Genomic DNA, 21,737 nt, shown 5'->3' with positions numbered 1-21,737 from the left:
TGTCGGGCCACCCTGACCCCGTCCCTGGGATGTTTTCTCCTCTTCCCAAGCTCCCCACCTCCCGCTCGGCTCCGTGTCCCTTCCGCCGGCCACATGCTGGCTCCCTCAGAGCAACGGGGTAAGAGGCCAGTCCTCAGAAACGGCCCGTTCCCTCTCCTTACCCTCGTGTCTCCTCAGAGGCCCTCAGGGCTGGTCTTAAAACTCCCTGGAATTCATTTTCATTACAGACCCAGCCCATGTCTTTGGCTCCCTGGCCTCTCCGTGTCATGCTTTTTATCATAAAAATGCGATTTATCAGGTACACAGTCCCCCTGACAAGGAGGCCAGGCTCTCTGTGTTCCTTTCTGTGACTTTTCATCAGATCTGGGGAACTGGCGGGCCAAAGACAGAGTAAACCCTCCAGGGTGCTTCCCCGCAGCCTCCAGCCCTGCAGGGCCTGGCCTCGCCGCGAGGGGTGGCTCGGGCGTTCTTCCCAAAAGGACCCTCTGTTCCTCCCGGTCCCCTGGTGTTCAGACTGACCCCCTGCCCTTGGCAGTGTCCACTGACACCTGACCCAGCATCTCACTCTTGGGCTTTCAAAACAGCCCCTTGAGAAAAGAGGACAAGGAAGACTTGTTCCCAAAATGCAGGGTAGAGGGCACCTGCCTTTCAGCAGGAATGTGGAAGGGGCCAGCTCACCTGCCTTCTTCTCCCAGCTCTCTCCTGCCTTCCCCCTCACCCCACCTTCCTTCCACAAACATTGATTAAGCAAATAACATCCACAGCTAATGTTTCTCCAGTGAGGACTGTATGCCAGATGCTGTGCTGAATGCTTTACCCACATTTTCAAAATTTCAATGTTATAACCTCCCTGGGAGGATTGAATTCTCTCATTTTCAGAGGAGACAACTCAGACGAGCAGGCTGTGTGGCCTCATGTGTATGTGGACTGTGTCCCAGGCTGGAGAGGAAAGGGGCTGGAAATGATTAGTGAGACCTGGTTCCTTCTGCCCTCCACAGGCCTTCGGTCATGGGGTGGGGTGTCCAATTTTCCCAAACGGATGCCAGAGGGGGCTAGGATACAGCCTCGCAGGCGGAATTCAAATGGGTCTAGTTATTGTTTTTTAGATCATGAATTAATTTGGTCGCTTTGGGTCTTGTGGGATCTAGTGCCCTGACCAGGGATCAAACTGGGGGGCCCCCTGCATTGGGAACAGAGTCTTAGCCACTGGGTCACCAGGGAAGTATCCCAAATTGGTCTGTTTGATCCCCGTTTCTAAAATGGACTCTCCTTTCTCTGACATCTCCCAGCCTCTGTGCTCCTGTTCATGTCATTTCCTTTCTCTGGGATATTTTTTCTTTTCTTTTTTTTTTGGGATATTTTTTCTTATCCTCTCACTTCTTTGCCTGCTGGCAAACCTGTCTTTTCATCTTTTAAGGCCCAGCTCACATACCTTGGCCTCCCTAAAGCCTTCCTCCTGAGCACTTTCTCCTGGTCAAGTTTTTCACACTGATGCTGCAGAACTAGGTACACTGAGTTTTATACTCTGAACACAGTATCAGCTCGAAATAAATTCATTGCCTCAGAGGACTTCTTTAATGGTCATATGCACAGTTCTTAAATTGTAGTCTTTGAAAAAAATTCTCATGATCAAGGAATAAAGTCTGTATTCCAGACTCTCATTTTAAGCATCTATAAGTTCCATTATCTCACTAGAAGGTTTGGAAAATCCTATAAAAATGAAACCCATTCAACCTCATGTTCCTTAAATTTATTTACCCATGGAACCCCCTTTTCATGGAATACCTAGCAACACCATCTTGAATGGTAGTGTTCCATGGAACATAGTTTGAGTTCAGTTCAGTTCAGTCACTCAGTTGTGTCCGACTCTTTTCGACCCCATAAACCGCAGCACGCCAGGCCTCCCTGTCCATCACCAACTCCCGGAGTCCACCCAAACCCACGTCCATTGAGTCGATGATGCCATCCAATCATCTCATCCTCTGTCGTCCCTCAATTCTCCTCCTGCCCTCAATCTTTCCCAACCTCAGGGTCTTTTCCAATGAGTCAGCTCTTCGTATCAGGTGGCCAAAGTACTGGAGTTTCAGCTTCAAAATCAGTCCTGCCAATGAACACCCAGGACTGATCTCCTTTAGGATGGACTAGTTGGATCTCCTTGCAGTCCAAGGGACTCTCAAGAGTCTTCTCCAACACCACAGTTCAAAAGCATCAATTCTTGATTTGGTAAAATCGTAACACACAAAGTATATGATTAAACATCAGATTTAAAGAGATAGTACATACTATCAGTTCTAAGGTCCCTGTGGACTAGAATGGTTTGGGAGGACTTCTGGAAAGAGGGAGATCTGAGGTGAACCCTCTAGTAACAAGGTCAATAGTTGCTGTTCAGTTGCTAAGTCGTGTCTGACTCTTTGCAACCCCATGGACACCAGGCTTCCCTGTCTTTCACTGTCTCCTGGAGTTTGCTCAGATTCATGTCCATTGAGTCCATGACACCATTCAACCATCTCATCCTCTGCTTCCCTCTTCTCCTTTTGCCTTCAATCTTTCCCAGCCTCAGGGTCTTTTCCAGTGAGTCGGCCCTTCCCATCAGGTGACCGAAGTATTGGTCAAGAGGGCCAAATGCTTATCATATGACCCCCAAATCTCTATGAATTAACCCAGTAAAAGTTCATTTCCAGTGTAGGTCAAAAGGGAAGTTTCCTCTCACACTCCTGCAGAGATCAAGTGTCCTTCGATCTAGTGGCGGCACCCTCATCTGGGTCCTGGGAGCCGTCTCCATTCTGCCAGGCATGGGAGAATTGCTCCTGGGAGGTATTTATGGTCCAGGATGAAAGGTGACTCACATCCCTTCACTTCAGTTCCACTGCCTGCAGCTCAGTCACAGGATTGCTACTCCCTGAAAAAGAGACCAGGAACAGTGGTTTAGTAATGCTGTCTGAAAGCAAAAGGGCTCAGATCTTGGGGACCCTCAGCAGCCTCTGCCACATAGACCCTAACCCCATAGGTCCCTCTTCCGGTTTTCCTGGCACCTGTTGCTGCTGCTGCTAAGTCGCTTCAGTCGTGTCCGACTCTGTGCGACCCCATAGACAGCAGCCCACTAGGCTCCCCCATCCCTGGGATTCTCCAGGCAAGAACACTGAAGTGGATCGCCATTTCCTTCTCCAATGCATGAAAGTGAAAAGTGAAAGGGAAGTCGCTCAGTCGTGTCCGACTCTTCGCGACCCCATGGACTGCAGCCTACCAGGCTCCTCCGTCCATAGGATTTTCCAGGCAAGAGTACTGGAGTGGGGTGCCATCACCTTCTCCATCCTGGCACCTGTACCTGCTTCTAAACTGAAGATCTGCATGAGGCGAGGCTTTCTGGTGGGGAAAGCATTAGCCAATACAACTGCTTTTCTGTGTCTCTTTCTACTTCTTGATTTAAATCTCTCAAATTACTTTTCAGTATTTCCAGAACATAGATGCTGAGTTTCCCTGCTCTCCAAGAAGAGCCTTGCTCTTTCCTGAAAGCAGGACTATCTTTCTAATACTTCTCTTTCCCTTTTCCTTTGCCCATCCAACCTTCTCCACCCCAGGGTCCTGTCAAGGTCTGTTCTAAGGATCAGTCAGAGAGTTGAGTCATCAAAGACTCCTTGTGCTTGTACTAAGCTGCTCTGTCAAAGCATAACTTTTAAAAAGTTAAAAACAACTGTCACACAGGTAGATAGTAAACATCTCTCAAAGATCTATGAACTCTGGAGTAAGGGAATCAATAACATGACAAGGACAGTGCAAAGGAAGATATAAGAGATGAAAACATATGGTCATTGAAAAATGGGATGCTAGAATGATATTACAAAGATGGGTACACGTGATTAATGTCCTATAAAACAATAAAGTCACAACCACGAGTGCTTTCTGTTGGACAGAAGTCATTTGCAACTTGATCATAAAATAAATGTTTTGCAACTTAAAGGTCCGTCTAGTTAAGGCTATGGTTTTTCCTGTGTATGGATGTGAGAGTTGGACTGTGAAGAAGGCTGAGCACCGAAGAATTGATGCTTTTGAACTGTGGTGTTGGAGAAGACTCTTGAGAGTCCCTTGGACTGCAAGGAGATCCAACCAGTCCATTCTGAAGGAGATCAGCCCTGGGATTTCTTTGGGAGGAATGATGCTAAAGCTGAAACTGCAGTACTTTGGCCACCTCATGTGAAGAGTTGACTCATTGGAAAAGACTCTGATGCTGGGAGGGATTGGGGGCAGGAGGAGAAGGGGATGACAGAGGATGAGATGGCTGGATGGCATCACTGACTCAATGGACGTGAGTCTGAGTGAACTCCAGGAGTTGGTGATGGACAGGGAGGCCTGGCATGCTGCGATTCATGGGGTCGAAAATAGTTGGACACGACTGAGCGACTGAACTGAACTGAATCTTCTTTAAGGGCTTCCCCGGTGGCTCAGCGGTAAATAGTCTGCCTGGAATTCCAGAGACAAAGGTTTGATCTCTAGGTCAGGAAGATCCCCTGGAGGAGGGCATGGCAACCTCCTCCAATATTCTTGACTGGAGAATCCCATGGGAGAGAGGAACCTGGCAGGCTACATTCTACAGTGTTGAAAACAGTCAGACATGACTGAAGTGACTTAGCATGCATGCAGTCTTTCTATAAGTCAGCCCTACTGAAGCAAAATCATACTGTTCAACACCCCAAGTAAAAAAATTGCTGAGATTAAGGTGAGAGATTCCAGGTGGACTGCGGGTGATGTTACGACTTTGCATCCTGTAGACTTCTCTCACCATCGTCCCATCCACTATGCCTCTCTTCTGCCTCCCCCCACCACTCTTTCACCAACAATATATTTTCCTGTCAAAACATACTTGGTTACATGCAGTGCAACCAAAATTGCTGCTATTAGCTTAATTGAGACAGGGTGATTATAAATAAATTATATGCAGTCCTACCGAAATTGCTGCTATTAGTCCAAATTGAGATGGGATGATTAGTCATCACCAACTGTAGCTTAATTCAGAGTGTCTTCCGCGTGGTCACAGAGCCCTGTGGCCACCTGGCAGCCCAGGGGATGCAAGGCCAAATGCCTGAGAGGTGGGCTTCCAGGCTGCAGATCTCTTTTGCTGGTAACAAAACAAAAGTCTGTGCTGCCTAGTTGGCAGGGTTCCTTTGAACATTGTTAATGGACTTCTTAGAAACTTGAAGTTGGAAAAGACCATAGTTAGAAAACTTGCCATATAGAAAATTTTTATAAAATATTAGTATACCTAATTATATAAATAACATATAATAATATATAAAATATTATGCAATATAAAATATAGTATTATATTTGGATGTGTATAGCTCACTGTATAAATCTTCTGTCCATTCCCATAATGATTTGAGATGGGTTTTTAATATTATTTTACCTTTTTTCTAATTATAAAAGGGGTAGAGATAAATTGGGCTTCCCCAGTGGCTCAGCAGTAAAGAATTCGCCTGCAGTGTAGGAGACGCTGGTTCAATCCCTGGGTCAGGAAGATCCCCTGGAGGAGGGTGTGGCAACCCACTCCAGTATTCTTGCCTCGTGAATCCTGTGGACAGAGAAGCCTGGTCGCCTGTAGCCCATATGTTTGCAAAGAGTTGGACACAGCTGAAGTGACTGAGCATGCATGCCAAGATAAATTTTCAAGTCGGGATTAACATATGTTGTTGTTGTTTAGTCACTACATTGTGTCCAGCTCTTTTGTGATGACCTGTCTCTTTTGTGATGGTAGCCTGCCAATCTCCTCTGTCCAGGCAACTGGAGTGGGTTGCCATTTCCTTCTCTATGGGAGCTTCCCGACCTAGGGATTGAACCTGTGTCTCCTGCATTGGCAGGCAGATTCTTTTCCACTGAGCCACCAGAGACTGACATATACACACTGCTATATATAAAATAGATAACTAACAAGGACCTACTATATGGCACAGGGAGCTATACTTAATATTTTGTAATAACCTATAAGGGGAAAATCTGAAAAAGATATGTATGTATATTTATTCAGTTATACATATATATAAATGTATAACTGAATCATTGTGCCATATACCTGAAATTAACATGATATTGCAAATCAGTTATACTTCAAATAAATAAATAAAAATGAAACAATAAAATAAACCCAACTGCAAAAAAAAAAAAAAAAGGAAGGAAAAAGAAACCCACATTCACAGTAAAAAAAAAAAATACTGTGTATTTTTACACATTAAAAATACATTTAGAAGCCTAAGTGGCACGGAAGAATAAGAGTTCCCATTTCATACCATTGATTGGATTTGGGTGTATTTATTCTATCATTGTTTTTGTTCTATTTAAATAATCCCTCTGACATAGTTGCTACCTATTGGAATACAATGTTATGTTAAGCTTTTTTTTTTTTTTAATTGGTGGAGAAATCTTTAAACTACCTAGACAAAATACATTGAAGGTAAAAGAAAAATGAGCCCAATGGTAAGAGAAATTGTCATGGGCATCCCATTCTGGAGACATCATAATAAAGTGGAAATCCACCGGTTAAGCGAATTTGAATTCTTCACTCCTCTCCCTGGGTAACTATCTCAGACTTCAAACCACATCTCACCACCTGGCCAGGACGGGAAAACCCAAGTGGAGGTGCTGTTTCTGCAGTTAAAGGCCCCTCGGCAAATGGCTCTATGGGCTTCACTTTCTGTATATCTACATCAAAATATAAAAATAGATATTCTCCAAGGCAACTTTACAAGTGCCTATGCTTTGTATTTAGGGACAGGGAAAAGCCATGACCATTAAACAGGACTTGTAATGAGGATGACTGTAAGTCAAGCATTAATGACTGACAAGCATTAAGGTTAAATTTTGAGTCTTTAAGTTTGGAGATGTGTTCTTCATTTAGCCCAGTAGACAGGTTCCTCAAAGTGTTTGTTAGCGCTGCTTGGAAATAAAATGATAGAATCCAATTTTCTTTAATTTATTTTTATTTATTTATTTTTGGACACACCACAGGGCATGTGGGATTTTCCCTGACCAGGGACCGAGCCCTTGGCCCCTGCACTGAAAGTATGGAGTCTTAACCCGTGCACTGCCAGGGAAGTCCAGTTTTCTTACTGTATTGTCCCAAAGCAACTTACTTTCATCCAGAAGAACTGGGTCTAGCAGTAGTTTTAAGTTTTCAGATTCCTAAGCTTTCCTGCTTGTAGTTAATGATTTAAAATCATTCAGTGCTTGAGGGAAAACACTATAGTTATACTTTGTGATAACTATTTTATGGAATCTTTTCTAAGCTGAATAACTGCTTAATTTGAGATTTAGTTTTGGAGTGAAAAACTAAATAATATGGAAATTTTACTTTACTTTTTCAGTGGGAAACATTTAGATTTTTCTTTTTCTCAAAAAAAGAACTATAAATATCCTAGGAAACAAACTAGGGAACTTCTTTCTCCCCTTCCTTTCTCTCCCCCTCTATTTATCCCTCCCTCCGCCTTATCCTTTTCTTCCTTGTCTATTTTAACAAGTGTTGGTGGTTCTTTCCATATGCCAAACAGACTCTGTATGCTATGGATACTCAGGTGAAACTACATTATATACATGGACCCCTGGTTCTTTGGAATTACTGGTGGAGTTGGGTTTTATAAAACAGTTCACTTCAGTTCAGTCGCTCAGTCGTGTCCGACTCTTTTCGACCCCATGAATCGCAGCACGCCAGGCCTCGCTGTCCATCACCAACCCCCAGAGTTCACTCAGACTCATGTCCATCGAGTCAGTGATGCCATCCAGCCACCTCATCCTCTGTCGTCCCCTTCTCCTCCTGCCCCCAATCCCTCCCAGCATCAGAGTCTTTTCCAGTGAGTCAACTCTTCGCATGAGGTGGCCAAAGTACTGGAGTTTCAGCTTTAGCATCATGAACACAATAACCAACCAACCAATCAAGTGAAGCAGAAAACAATATCTAAAAGTCAGAGAATACTTATCCTTTAAAAAGAGTCTTTAAATATTACTCTCCATGGCATAAACCTTTGTTGTTGATTCATTAATGCCTTGGTTTGGAGGGATGGTGGGACATAGAAATTGCAAGCTAAAGTGATGGATGGTACGGTTTATTGGTAGATGCTTGGAGGGAACAAAGCAAGGTTCTAGAGTGATGACACTGATATCTTGTTTAACTAAAATACAGATTATAATCAAATTTTTTTGGAAAATGGTCTTTTTTCTAGCTTTTTTGAAATATAATTGGCATACAGCATCATGTAAGTTTGGACTTACGACCTGCTGATTTGATATGTGTGCATATTTTAAAATGATTGCCATATGTGATTACTATATATATTGTAATATGATTACCATATGTAAGGTCAGTTAACACCTCTATCTTCTCACATAATTACCATTCTTTTCCTGTGGTGAAGACATTTAAGATCTACTCTCTTATCAGCTTTCAAGTATAAAGAGTAGTATTTTAACTATAGTCATCATCCTGCACATTAGATCCCTAGAACTTGTTCATCTTGTAACTTGAAGTTTGACCCTTTAACCAACAGCTCCCTGTTTCTCCCACTCTCCTCCTCTGGCAACCACCAATTTACTTTCTGCCTATGAATTTGGCCTTTTTAGATTCCACATATAAGTGATGTCATACAGTACTTGGTCTTTCTCTAACTTATTTCACTTAGTAAAATGCTCTCAAGTTCCACCCATGTTGTCAGAAGGTTTTTCCTTCTCTTTGTATATATGTACCACATTTTCTTTATCCATTTATCTGTCAGCGAACACTTCATTTATTTCTGTATCTTGACTGTTTGAATGGGGATGCAGTGGACATAGAGGTGCAGGTACCTCTCTAAGAGTGAGTTTATTTCCTTTGGGTATATACATACAAGTAGGATTGCTGGATCATATAGCAGTTCCATTTTTAATTTTTTGAGGAACCTCTGTACTGTTTTCCAAAGTAGTTATACCAATTTACATTCCCATCAGTAGTACACAAAGGGTTCCTTTTCTCCACATTCTTGCCAACACTCATCTTTTTGATAATCAGATCAGATCAGTCACTCAGTGTTGTCCGACTCTTCGCCACCCCATGAATCGCAGCACGCCAGGCCTCCCTGTCCATCACCAACTCCTGGAGTTCACTCAGACTCACGTCCATCGAGTCAGTGATGCCATCCAGCCATTTCATCCTCTGTCATCCCCTTCTCCTCCTGCCCCCAATCCCTCTAACAGATATGAAGTGATAGCTCATTGTGATTTTAGTTTCATCTTACTGATGATTGGTAATGTTGAGCATCTCTTCATGTACCTGTTGGCCATTTGTATATCTTCTTTGGAAAAATGCCTGTTCTGATCCTCTGCCTATTTTTAAATCAGACTATTTGATTTTTGTCTATTGTTTGAGTTTCTTGTATATTTTGGATATTAATTCCTTAGCTGATGAAGAGTTTGCAAATATTTTCTCCTATTTTATTGATTGCCTTTTCATTTGGTTAATTGTTCCTTTTGCTGTGCAGAAGCTTTTCTGTTTGATGTAGTCCCACTTACTTACTTTTGCTTTTGTTGCTTGTGCTTTTGGTGTCATATTCAAAAATTCATTTTCTAGGCCAAGGTCAAGGAGCAATCCTGAGAAAGAACAAAGCTAGAGGAATTACATGCCCTGATTTCAAGCTATATTACAAAGCTATAGCAATCAGAACATTTTAGTATGGGCATAAAAACAGACAGATGAAGTAATGGGACAGATTAAGAGCCTGGAAATAGACTCATGCACATATAGTCAACTAGTGTTTGATAAGGGAGTGAAGAATACTCAATGGGAAAGGATAGTCTCTTCCGTAGATGGTGTTGGGAAAACTGGACATTCATACGCAAAAGAATGAAATTAGACCCCTGTCTTACACCACTCAAAAAATGAACTTGAAATGCATTAAATTAAGACCTGAAATGATAAAACTCCAAGAAGAAAACATAAGGAAAATGTCCTTTTAACCAACTGGGATCATCTCCAACTCTAAGATGTGACCTCCCCCAACCCTCAACACTGAAAGACACACTTGGCCTCTTTTCATTCAGAAATGTTTACAAATTGCTGGGGAAAGGCTGCCTGCAAGTCAGCCTCAGAGGAGAAACTAGTATCCTGTTTATGCCCTGGGGCAGAATCTTAGTTAGTCAGGCCCCTGCCAAGTTGTAAAGGTTGATATTTCCTGAAGTGAAGTGAAAAGATTATGGAACTGAGTGATTCAAATCCTAACTTTACTGGACTGCTCTTCTCTGAACCACTCTTTATTCTGGAAAGAAAGGGATCATCACACTGGTTTACCTTACATGTTTCTTGTGAGAGTTATAAACTCCTAGCATGCACAGACTGGCACATAATAGACACTGAGTAAATGGTATTTTTAAAGATTGAAATACCAGTAAGCGTTTACCTGTTAGTCTGTTAAGAAGTTAGGAGACAGTGCTGGACTCATACCATTGGTCAGGACTTGAGTGGCTGTTGTCTATCTTCTTCCTAGACATTTACCCTAAGAACTCTGCCTAATTTAGCACATTTATAGATTAGAAATGCTATAGATGAGATTTCTTTAAAACCCAGACACCATTTGTGCTTAGGAATCCCAAGGCAGAGCTCGCATTGAATTGAAAGTGTGGCTAGTAATGTGTCACTCATGATATCTTATGGGACAATTTATGCTCAGATTAACTGAGACTTTATTTTCAGAGTATAATCAGGGGAAGGCGAGATGAAGTGTCAGTGGTCAAAGGCCTCCATTCAAAGAATGTGTAGATAGGCCAGGTTTCAAAGCCTGAAGAAATAAAGTGTCTCCTTTCTTCCCAGGGATTTAAAGATCCTGTATACCGAGCAAGACGGAAGCAATTCGCTGACATTGCCTACAACTATAGACAGTAAGTCTGCTCTGTGTGTTGGTGGGGGATGGGGAGAAGACCATACTCTCCTTTGCCCAAAGCTGGAAAATACCAGCTTGGAGAATCCTTCCCTCTGTGTATGTTTGTGTATGTTTAAATCCTCCCTTTAATAACACACATTTAAAAATTCACCACGAGATAAAACAATATTACCCCCTACACCAGGGCCCAGCTCTCTCCCAAGCTTTGTTGTGTAATTACGCAGTGACATCTGACATAATTATAAAAGGCCTCAGTCCTGAATAAAAGAGCCTCTGGTGTTTCTGCATTAAACCGGGAAAAAGGAGAAAGAAGTATTTACATTCAAGAAGGAGTTGGCTGCTTTACTGAATTAGTCAATCATTGGAGGTTTCAGGAGAGCCAAGCCTCAGGGTTCTACTTTGATCTGACCCAGATGCGAAGGGCAATTTTAGAATGAGTTTATTTTTTTCTCTCTGGGATTCTGCCAGATTTTAGCCAGAGGAAAATGCAAATATTAAATGTTATTTGGGAAGAGAATTGTTTTGCTATTTTGAGTTCTTGGGAACTACAGAAATGCTCCCATGAGAAACTTAGTGTTTCGGGACCTGAGCTCCATTCCTGAGTTAAGGGTTTGAGAAAAGACGTGCTCAAGAAGAAACATACAGGGTTTAGAACATGAGGTAATGGGACTTTAACAGCTTTGCTAGAATATGGGGAAGATAAAGGAGATGCTAACGCTTTGTATACAGAATAAAAACGACCTTCACAAGGGAAAGGCTTCCAGAGAAAATTTCTTTATCTGAATGAATCCTGGTAGTAGAAGGATCCAGAACAGTGCTGACCTTAGTCATGTCTAGACCCAGCTGGACTTTGGCTTGTGGCAAGCAGGAATCACAGAATGTGGTGACCTCTCTCCCGTGTCCCCATCATGACCCCAGCATGGTCAGGTGGACACATCAGACACAGACAAGAGTCCTTCTTCAGATAGTGAATAATAATAGGTCATTTTTAATCTCCTTGTTATGTCTGGGGCTTTGCTAAATGCTTAATGTGCATAATTTCATTTAGTCTTAATAATAACTCCCCATTTTTCAGATGAAAAAACTAAAGCTTTAGAATATCCCGTAAATAACTTGCCAAAGTCATAGAACTGGAAGGTGGCAGAGCCTGGTTTTGAACTCAGGCTTTTTTAACCACAAAGTCATTCTCAACCACTTCCTTGAGTGTCTGGGGAGTCTCCAAGTCAGGAGACCACACTTCTCCTGATGTCCAAGGAGCTGCTTACGGGGTGCATTCACTCCTTCTTGGCTGTTGGGACTTGAGGGGGAGAAACTCAAACCACCTCTTTTCCATAAAAATATTATACCTGGTGAATAAGTGTGGAATTGGTTGAATGCCTCATGATTCTGGATGATCATGAGTTAAACTGGCTACTGAAACCCATCCAGAGATGGCTGGTACTCAAAGGCACACCAGATATTTTCAGGCAGTTTTATACCTCATGTTCAGTTCAGTTCAGTTCAGTTTAGTCACTCAGTCGTGTCTGACTCTTTGTGACCCCATGAACCGCAGCATGCCAGGCCTCCCTGTCCATCACCAATGGCCAGAGTCTTCCCAAACTCATGTCCATTGAGTCAGTGATGTCATCCAACCATCATTTGTTATCCCCTTCTCTTCCTGCCCTCAATCTTTCCCAGCATCAGGGTCTTTTCAAATGAGTCAGCTCTTCGAATTAGGTGACCAAAGTATTGGAATTTCAGCTTCAACATCAGTCCTTCCAATGAACACCCAGGACTGATCTCCTTAAGGATGGACTTGTTGGATCTCCTTGCAGTCCAAGGGACTCTCAAGAGTCTTCTCCAACACCACAGTTCAAAAGCATCAATTCTTTGGTGCTCAGCTTTCATTGGAGAAGGCAATGGCACCCCACTCCAGTACTCTTGCCTGGAAAATCCTATGGACGGAGGAGCCTGGTAGGCTGCAGTCCATGGGGTCGCTAAGAGTCGGACACGACTGAGCGACTTCACTTTCACTTTTCACTTTCATGCATTGGAGAAGGAAATGTCAACCCACTCCAATGTTCTTGCCTGGAGAATCCCAGGGACGGGGGAGCCTGGTGGGCTGCCGTCTATGGGGTCGCACAGAGTCAGACATGACTGAAGTGACTTAGCAGCAGCAGCAGCAGCTTTCATTATAGTCCAACTGTCACATCCATACATGACCACTGGAAAAACCATAGCCTTGACTAGATGGACCTTTGTTGGCAAAGTAATGTCTCTGCTTTTGAATATGCTGTCTAGGTTGGTCATAACTTTTCTTCCAGGGAGTAAGCGTCTTTTAATTTCATGGCTGCAGTCACCATCTGCAGTGATTTTGGAGCCCCCCAAAAATAAACTCAGCCACTGTTTCCACTGTTTCCCCATCTATTTCCCATGAAGTGATGGGACCGGATGCCATGATCTTAGTTTTCTGAATGTTGAGCTTTAAGCCAACATTTTTACTCTCCTCTGTCACTTTCATCAAGAGGCTCTTTAGTTCTTCACTTTCTGCCATCAGGGTAGTGTCATCTGCATGTCTGAGGTTATTGATATTTCTCCCGGCGATCTTGATTCCAGCTTGTGCTTCTTCCAGCTCAGCGTTTCTCATGATCTACTCTGCATACAAGTTAAATAAGCAGGGTGACAATATACAGCCTTGATGTACTCTTTTTCCTATTTGGAACCAGTCTGTTGTTCCATGTCCACTTCTAACTGTTGCTTCCTGACCTGCATACAGGTTTCTCAAGAGGCAGGTCAGGTGGTCTGGTATTCCTATCTCCTTCAGAATTTTCCAGTTTATTGAGAGCCACACACTCAAAGACTTTGGCATAGTCAATAAAGCAGGAGTAGATTTTTTTCTGGAACTCTCTTGCTTTTTCTGATCCAGCAGATGTTGCAATTTAATCTCTGGTTCCTCTGCCTTTGTAAAACCAGCTTGAACATCTGGAAGTTCACGGTTCACGTATTGCTGAAGCCTGGCTTGGAGAATTTTGAGCATTACTTTACTAGCGTGGAAGATGAGTGCAATTGTGCAGTAGTTTGAGCATTCTTTGGCATTGCCTTTCTTTAGGATTGAAATGAAAACTGACCTTTTCTAGTCCTGTGGCCACTTCTGAGTTCCAAATTTGCTGGCATATTGAGTGCAGCACTTTCAAAGCATCATCTTTTAGGATTTAGTGAAGTGAAATTCACTTCATGTAGTGCTTTCACCTCGTGTAGTGAGGTGAAATTAAAAGACACTTGCTCTTTGGAAGAAAATATATGACAAACCTAGACAACATATTAAAAGGTAGAGACATTGCTTTACCAACAAATGTCCATCCAGTGAAAGCTATGGTTTTTCCATTAATCAAGTATGGATGTGAGAGTTGGACTGTAAAGAAAGCTGAGCACTGAAGAACTGATGCTTCTCAACTGTAGTGTTGGAGAAGACTCCTGAGAGTCTCTTGGATAGCAAGGAGATCAAACCAGTCAATAATAAAGGAAATCAGTCCTAAATATTTATTGGAAGGACTGATGCTGAAGCGGAAACTCCAATACTTTGGAAAAGACCCTGATGCTGGGAAAGATTGAAGGCAGAAGGAGAAAGGGATGACAGAGGGTGAGATGGTTGGATAGCATCACTGACTAGATGGACAGGAGTTTGAGCAAATGCCGGGAGTCGGTGAAGGATAGGGAAGTATGGCATGCTCCAGTCCATGGAGTCACAAAGAGTTGGACATGACTGAGTGACTGAACTGAATAGTGAAGTGAAAGTCACTCAGCCGCATCCAATTCTTTGTGATCCCATGAACCTCCCAGGCTCCTCTGTTTATGAAATTCTCAAGGCAAGAATGCTGGAGTGGTTTGCCATTCCCTTCTCCAGGGGATCTTTCCAACCCAGGGAACAAACCCACGTCTCCCACATTGCAGGCACATTCTTTACCAGCTAAGGTACCAGGGAATCACCTCATATAGATGAACCCCAAATGGTTAAGTGATGTACTGAAGGGCATATCTCTCATTAGGGACTGAACTTGTCCTCCATTTTAAAGCCTGTTTCTGACCTCATCTCCGCTCATCTCTTTTGAACTTCTGATGCTGTTTTCCATCCCTTCCTTCTTTGCTTTTGTCTTTTATCTCAACATCTGTTACAGTTGATTCTCATTCTTTGAAGGTTACTTGCTTACATTGATTTGAGACCCCTGCAAACACAAGGGATTTCCACACTCACCCCCAGATATGTGCAGAGCAAGGAAAAATGTGAGTCTCCTGATGCATCAGTTCCCAACTGAGGTCAAACAAGGCAACACTGCCTTGTTGTTTCGGCTTTTCTACTGTAAACAAGTGTTTCTTTTGCGGTCTCTTTAGAGCCATGTTTGTTGACTTTTTGTTCTTTTGGTTGGTAATTTTGTTGTTTAAAATGGCCCTCCAGCATAGAGCTGAAATTCTGTCTCATGGTCTTGAGTACAGGATGGCTCTGACATGCCTAATGGGAAAAATGTGTGTTCGATATGCTTCCTTCAGGACTGGGCTGTAGTGCTGCTGGCTGTGAGTTCAGTGTGAATGAATCAACCATACATTAAGTAAGGTGTCTTTAAACAAAGGTACATGCAAGACAAGGTTGGGATTATGAGTTGAAAATGTGATCTGGGTCCTGCATTTCACATAGGAGCAGCGGTTCAGTGTTCACTTACTCAGAGTTCATGGTGTCTTGATGGAACAGAACTTCTGTCAGTAAGGAGAATAAACTCTGTTTTGCTCTCTGAAGGTTTCCTTCCCTCCTTCCTCCTTCAGGCTTCATCTGTCTCCTCTGGCCTCCTCCTCCTACCCCAGAAATCATCATGCCTTTCAAGACCCAGTTTTGACCCTCTTCCTTGGGCTCTGCCAGCCTCCATGCCAAACAGCCCCACATTCTGGCCTCTAGCACCTTCCCAGTCATCCTCCCACATGGAGGTCAAAATCCTGCCCCTTGAGTCATAGACTCAAGTTGATCCAATGTGTTTACTCTCTTCCAGGACACATGCCAAGAGCAAGACCAACAAACTCCATATCCTCTGGGGATTATTGAGAAAGACAGACAATGACAAAAAGAACAATACATGCGATCCGTATGACCAAAGTCAAAACACGGGTGTCACAAGGCCATATAATTAGGAACTTTAATTCTGACTGGAGGGTATTGGTTAGAGGAAGTGACATTTAGACTGAGAACTGAAGATGGAGTAGGAGTTTATCGGCCCAAGAGAATGAGGAAAGTGAACGGGAGGGTAGGTATGGTTAAAAACAGGACTTTTGTTGTAAGATGTATATTTGGGTCCAGAACTGAATTACTGGAGGCAGTCAGAAAGCAGCTAAACCCTGTTAGCAACCTCTTCTTGGCCCATCCACCATGGGATGCTCTGGCTCCTCCCTAAGAATATTTAGCAAAAGTCTTAAAACATCAGTTTGAAGAGGCACTGTCAAATTACTCTTGTGTTTAGGGGTACCAAATTATTTGCCTTGGTAATGATTACATGTATGGGGACTTGGTGTAAAATAAGACTGAGTGAGGAAGCTGATACTTTCCTGGACTATAGGTGCTGGATTATCTTGAATGCCATCTTTGGTTGGTGGAATAATTCAAAACCAGTATCTTCTCCTTAAAATACGGTTTTGTTTTTGTTTTTGTTTAATTTTTTTTGGAAGAGAGATCCCAATGGGCTGAAATCTTATTTCAAGCTAAATTGACAATTTTTATTTCAAGCCAAATTAATACTTTCCCTCAAATATCTTGGTTTATTTTACTTCATGAGATCATAGTTTGGTAAAATAATTGATGATATATTCAAAGACTGAGGATCTTGTGTAACCTAGGTCTCTTGGTAGAAGAAGATGGAAGCAAATGTGCAGAATTTAATTCCTAAATAGACCATGGATGGACAGAGGAGCCTAGCAAGGTCACGTGATTTAGTGACTAAACAACAATAAATATTCCCAGAACATCATGGGTGTTCAATAAATATTTGTTGAATGAATACACAAACCTAGGAGACCCTATGACAGTAGAGATTCAAAGTACCAAGTCAAAGATGGAGCTAGGGATTGTGTCTAGAACCACTTATAAGGCAGCTGCTGCAGAGTTTGATTGTTTCTGGAGTGGGGCTTAAACTTTAGAATTTTATCAAAGAATATGCTAAATGGACTATAAGAATTTTTATCTTTTAGCCACAATTGAACTGAAACAAAAGGGGTGTTTTATTGGCTCCTATAAGTACAAAGTGTAAAGGGAATAGTTGAGGTGGATCTAGGACTCCACATCTCATTCTCCTTCCTTCCCCCTGACTCTGGTGTCCTCTGTAGTGACCTTGCTCTGAGGCACTGGCCTTATCTCTCTCAGAAGTGAACCTAGCACCTCTAGGCTGACACCACAATCTGGCCAAAGGTTCTATCTCTTTTCAACAGAATCAACAAAAGTTCTTTCACTGAGTCTCATTGGCTCTGATCAGGAAATGGGCCTATCTCTCAGCCAATCACTGTGGCCAGGGAAATGAGACACTCTAATAGGCCAGGCCTGGTCACATGCCCCCTCTGAAGGTAGGAAGGGTGGAGTCTCCTCTTACTTGAACCTGCAGACCGAGAGGGGAGAAGGGTTCTTTACTGCAAGAATGGGAATGGGTATGGAACTCTGGAACAGCAAATGTCAACCAAGGGGATATCTCATTGCCTAGTATGTTACAATTTCCTGAAAATTTGTTGCTCTTATAGCAGAGACTGTTTTCTAAATGAGACTCTGTTACGGTGATAATTTCCAACTATCCAATGGTATTGTTTGTCAGCACCAGTGTTAGGTACTTTATACATAGCATTTCACTTACCTCTCCACCATACCCTCCAAAGAGTTACTTGTTATTAGCCCATGTCCTGGTTGTATAGGTTCAGAGAGGTTTACTAAATTGCCTGAGGCTACTCAGTCAATGGCAGAACAAAGCAATCTACTTACCTCTGACCTTTTCCAAAGCCTATTTTTTCTCTTGGTCAGCACTTAACCCCTGAAACAATGGTGCCTCTGTAGGCAGGTCTTTTGTGGTGTTCTTTTCACAGTTCCAACACCATTATAGACCCTCTGGGCTTTTAATTCTTAAAGAAAAATTGGTCTTTTCCCCCTACCCTCTGCCCATCATTTCATGGAACATAACAGTGACTTTGCTTTAATGTCTTTGGAAGAGCTACAACTCTGAAAGGGCAAGAGGGACCTAGTTTCAAGCCTGAAGACGATCTATAATTCTAAGGTAAACAGTCTTGCCTTGTCCCAGACACTGTGTACCCTGTTAGGAAACAGGCCAGCAGCCCAGAGAACAGTCATGGGCCTTTGAAGTCAGGCTTTGTTTGGTTTTCATTTTTTGCTGTTCAGAATATGGCTCACTCTTAGCTGGTTTTCAAAAGGACCTTTTGAACTAATGACGATTGGATAATAGAGTGTCACCTGGGAGTATATTGGAATCCAGAAGCCTGGGCTCTCCCCTCCCTCACAGGTTCAGGATATGAGGGGTTCAGTTCAGTTGCTCAGTCGTGTCCGACTCTTTGCGACCCCATGAATTGCAGCACGCCAGGCTTCCCTATCCATCACCAACTCCGGAGTTCACTCAAACTCACGTCCATTGAGTTGGTGATGCCATCCAGCCATCTTATCCTCTGTTGTCCCCTTCTCCTCCTGCCCCCAATCCCTCCCAGCATCAGAGTCTTTTCCAATGAGTCAACTCTTCGCATGAGGTGGCCAAAGTACTGGAGTTTCAGCTTTAGCATCATTCCTTCCAAAGAACACCCAGGACTGATCGCCTTTAGAATGGACTGGTTGGATCTCCTTGCAGACCAAGGGACTCTCAAGAGTCTTTTCCAGCACCACAGTTCAAAAGCATCGATTCTTCGGCACTCAGCTTTCTTCACAGTCCAACTCTCACATCCATACATGACCAATGGAAAAACCATAGCCTTGACTAGACGGACTTTTGTTGGCAAAGTAATGTCTCTGCTTTTGTATATGCTATCTAGGTTGGTCATAACTTTCCTTCCAAGGAGTAAATGTCTTTTAATTTCATGGCTGCAATCACCATCTGCAGTGATTTTGGAGCCCACCAAAATTAAGTCTGACACTGTTTCCACTGTTTCCCCATCTATTTCCCATGAACTGATGGGACGAGATGCCATGATGTTTGTTTTCTGAATGTTGAGCTTTAAGCCAACTTTTTCACTCTCCTCTTTCACTTTCATCAAGAGGCTTTTTAGTTCCTCTTCACTTTCTGCCATAAGGGTGGTGTCATCTGCATATCTGAGGTTATTGATATTTCTCCTGGCAATCTTGGTTCCAGCTTGTGCTTCTTCCAGCCCAGCGTTTCTCATGATGTACTCTGCATAGAATTAAATAAGCAGGGTGACAATATACAGCCTTGACATATTCCTTTTCCTATTTGGAACCAGTCTGTTGTTCCATGTCCAGTTCTAACTGTTGCTTCCTGACCTGCATACAAATTTCTCAAGAGGCCAGTCAGGTAGTCTGGTATTCCCATCTCTTTCAGAATTTTCCACAGTTTATTGTGATCCACACAGTCAAAGGCTTTGGCATAGTCAATAAAGCAGAAATAGATGTTTTTCTGGAACTCTCTTGCTTTTTTGATGATCCAGCGGATGTTGACAATTTGGTCTCTGGTTCCTCTGCCTTTTCTAAAACCAGCTTGAACATCTGGAAGTTCACGGTTCACATATTGCTGAAGCCTGACTTGGAGAATTTTGAGCATTACTTTACTAGTGTGTGAGATGAGTGCAATTGTGCAGTAGTTAGAGCATTCTTTGGCATTGCCTTTCTTTAGGATTGGAATGAAAACTGACCTTTTCCAGTCCTGTAGCCACTGCTGAGTTTTCCAAATTTGCTGACATATTGAGTGCAGCACTTTCACAGCATCATCTTTCAGGATTTGAAATAGCTCAACTGGAATTCCGTCATCTCCACTAGCTTTGTTTGTAGTGATGCTTTCTAAGGCCCACTTGACTTCACATTCCAGGATGTCTGGCTCTAGGTAAGTGATCACACCATCGTGGTTATCTGGGTCGTGAAGATCTTTTTTGTACAGTTCTTCTGTATATTCTTGCCACCTTTTCTTAATATCTTCTGTTTCTGTTAGGTCCATACCATTTCTGTCCTTTATCGAGCCCATCTTTGCATGAAATGTTCCCTTGGTACCTCTAATTTTCTTGAAGAGATCTCTAGTCTTTCCCATTCTATTGTTTTCCTCTATTTCTTTGCATTGATCGCTGAGGAAGGCTTTCTTATCTCTTCTGGCTATTCTTTGGAACTCTGCATTCAGATGCTTATATCTTTCCTTTTCTCCTTTGCTTTTCACTTCTCTTCTTTTCACAGCTATTTGTAAGGCCTCCCCAGACAGCCATTTTGCTTTTTTGCATTTCTTTTCCATGGGGATGGTCTTGATCCCTATCTCCTGTACAGTGTCATGAACCTCCATCCATAGTTCATCAGGCACTCTATCTATCAGATCTAGGCCCTTAAATCTATGTCTCACTTCCACTGTATAATCATAAGGGATTTGATTTAGGTCATACCTGAATGGTCTAGTGGTTTTCCCTATTTTCCTCAATTTCAGTCTGAATTTGGCAATAAGGAGTTCATGATCTGAGCCACAGTTGGCTCCCGGTCTTGTTTTTGCTGACTGTATAGAGCTTCTCCATCTTTGGCTGCAAAGAATATAATCAATCTGATTTTGGTGTTGACCATCTGGTGATATCCATGTGTAGAGTCTTCTCTTGTGTTGTTGGAAGAGGGTGTTTGCTATGACTAGTGCGTTCTCTTGACAGAACTCTATTAGTCTTTGCCCTGCTTCATTCCATACTCCAAGGCCAAATTTGCCTGTTACTCCAGGTGTTTCTTGACTTCCTACTTTTGCATTCCAGTCTCCTATAATGAAAAGGACATCTTTTTTGGGTGTTAGTTCTAGAAGGTCTTGTAGGTCTTCATAGAACCATTCAACTTCAGCTTCTTCAGCATTACTGGTAGGGGCATAGACTTGGATTACCATGATATTGAATGGTTTGCCTTGGAAACGAACAGAGATCATTCTGTAGTTTTTGAGATTGCATCCAAGTACTGCATCTCAGACTCTTTTGTTGACCATGATGGCTACTCCATTTCTTCTAAGGGATTCCTGCCCGCAGTAGTAGATATAATGGTCATCTGAGTTAAATTCATCCATTCCAGTCCATTTTAGTTTATGATTCCTAGAATGTCGATGTTCACTCTTGCCATCTCCTGTTTGACCACTTCCAATTTGCCTTGATTCATGGACCTAACATTCCAGGTTCCTATGCAATATTGCTCTTTACAGCATCGGACCTTGCTTCTATCACCAGTCACATCCACAGCTGGGTATTGTTTTTGCTTTGGCTCTGTTCATTCATTCTTTCTGGAGTTATTTCTCCACTGATCTCCAGTAGCATATTGGGCACCTACCGACCTGGGGAGTTCCTCTTTCAGTATCCTATCATTTTGCCTTTTCATACTGTTCATGAGGGGTAGGTCTAATATATGTACTTTAGCAAACTCTCCATAGTTTTGTTATGTCATAGCAACAGATGCTGGGTAAGCAGATTTTTTACCTAGCATGAATTTAAATATTCTTATAACATCCTAGGGGCAGAAATACCAAATCCAGCAAGTTTATGCCCACTCAACAAGGGATCTCAAACTCATGGTACATGTAGTAAATCCACTTGAGCTCACAGGTATGGTTGCTTTAGTTGACAATACAAAACACTATTGTTTTGCTTGAGCTTGGATGCTTTTGTTCAGAAAGAGGATGTATT

General features: G+C 42.6%; 1 protein-coding gene across 1 annotated transcript in view; it reads left to right on the top strand.

Moving 5' to 3' along the window:
- The window catches only part of PAH (phenylalanine hydroxylase), a 90,694-nt gene that overhangs the window by 48,782 nt on the left and 20,175 nt on the right, over nucleotides 1-21,737 (top strand). Inside the window, exon 5 of the mRNA XM_086401056.1 lies at nucleotides 10,820-10,887. Within this exon, the coding sequence (XP_086257182.1) occupies nucleotides 10,820-10,887 (68 nt within the window). The remainder of the gene's footprint in view (nucleotides 1-10,819; nucleotides 10,888-21,737) is intronic.

Source organism: Bos grunniens, chromosome 5 (assembly GCF_055505025.1).
Source record: "Bos grunniens cultivar Pamir isolate PY7600 chromosome 5, Bosgru_T2T1.0, whole genome shotgun sequence".
In the NCBI taxonomy this organism is placed as follows: Eukaryota; Metazoa; Chordata; class Mammalia; order Artiodactyla; family Bovidae; genus Bos; species Bos grunniens.
This window is presented reverse-complemented; position numbering and strand designations above follow the sequence as displayed.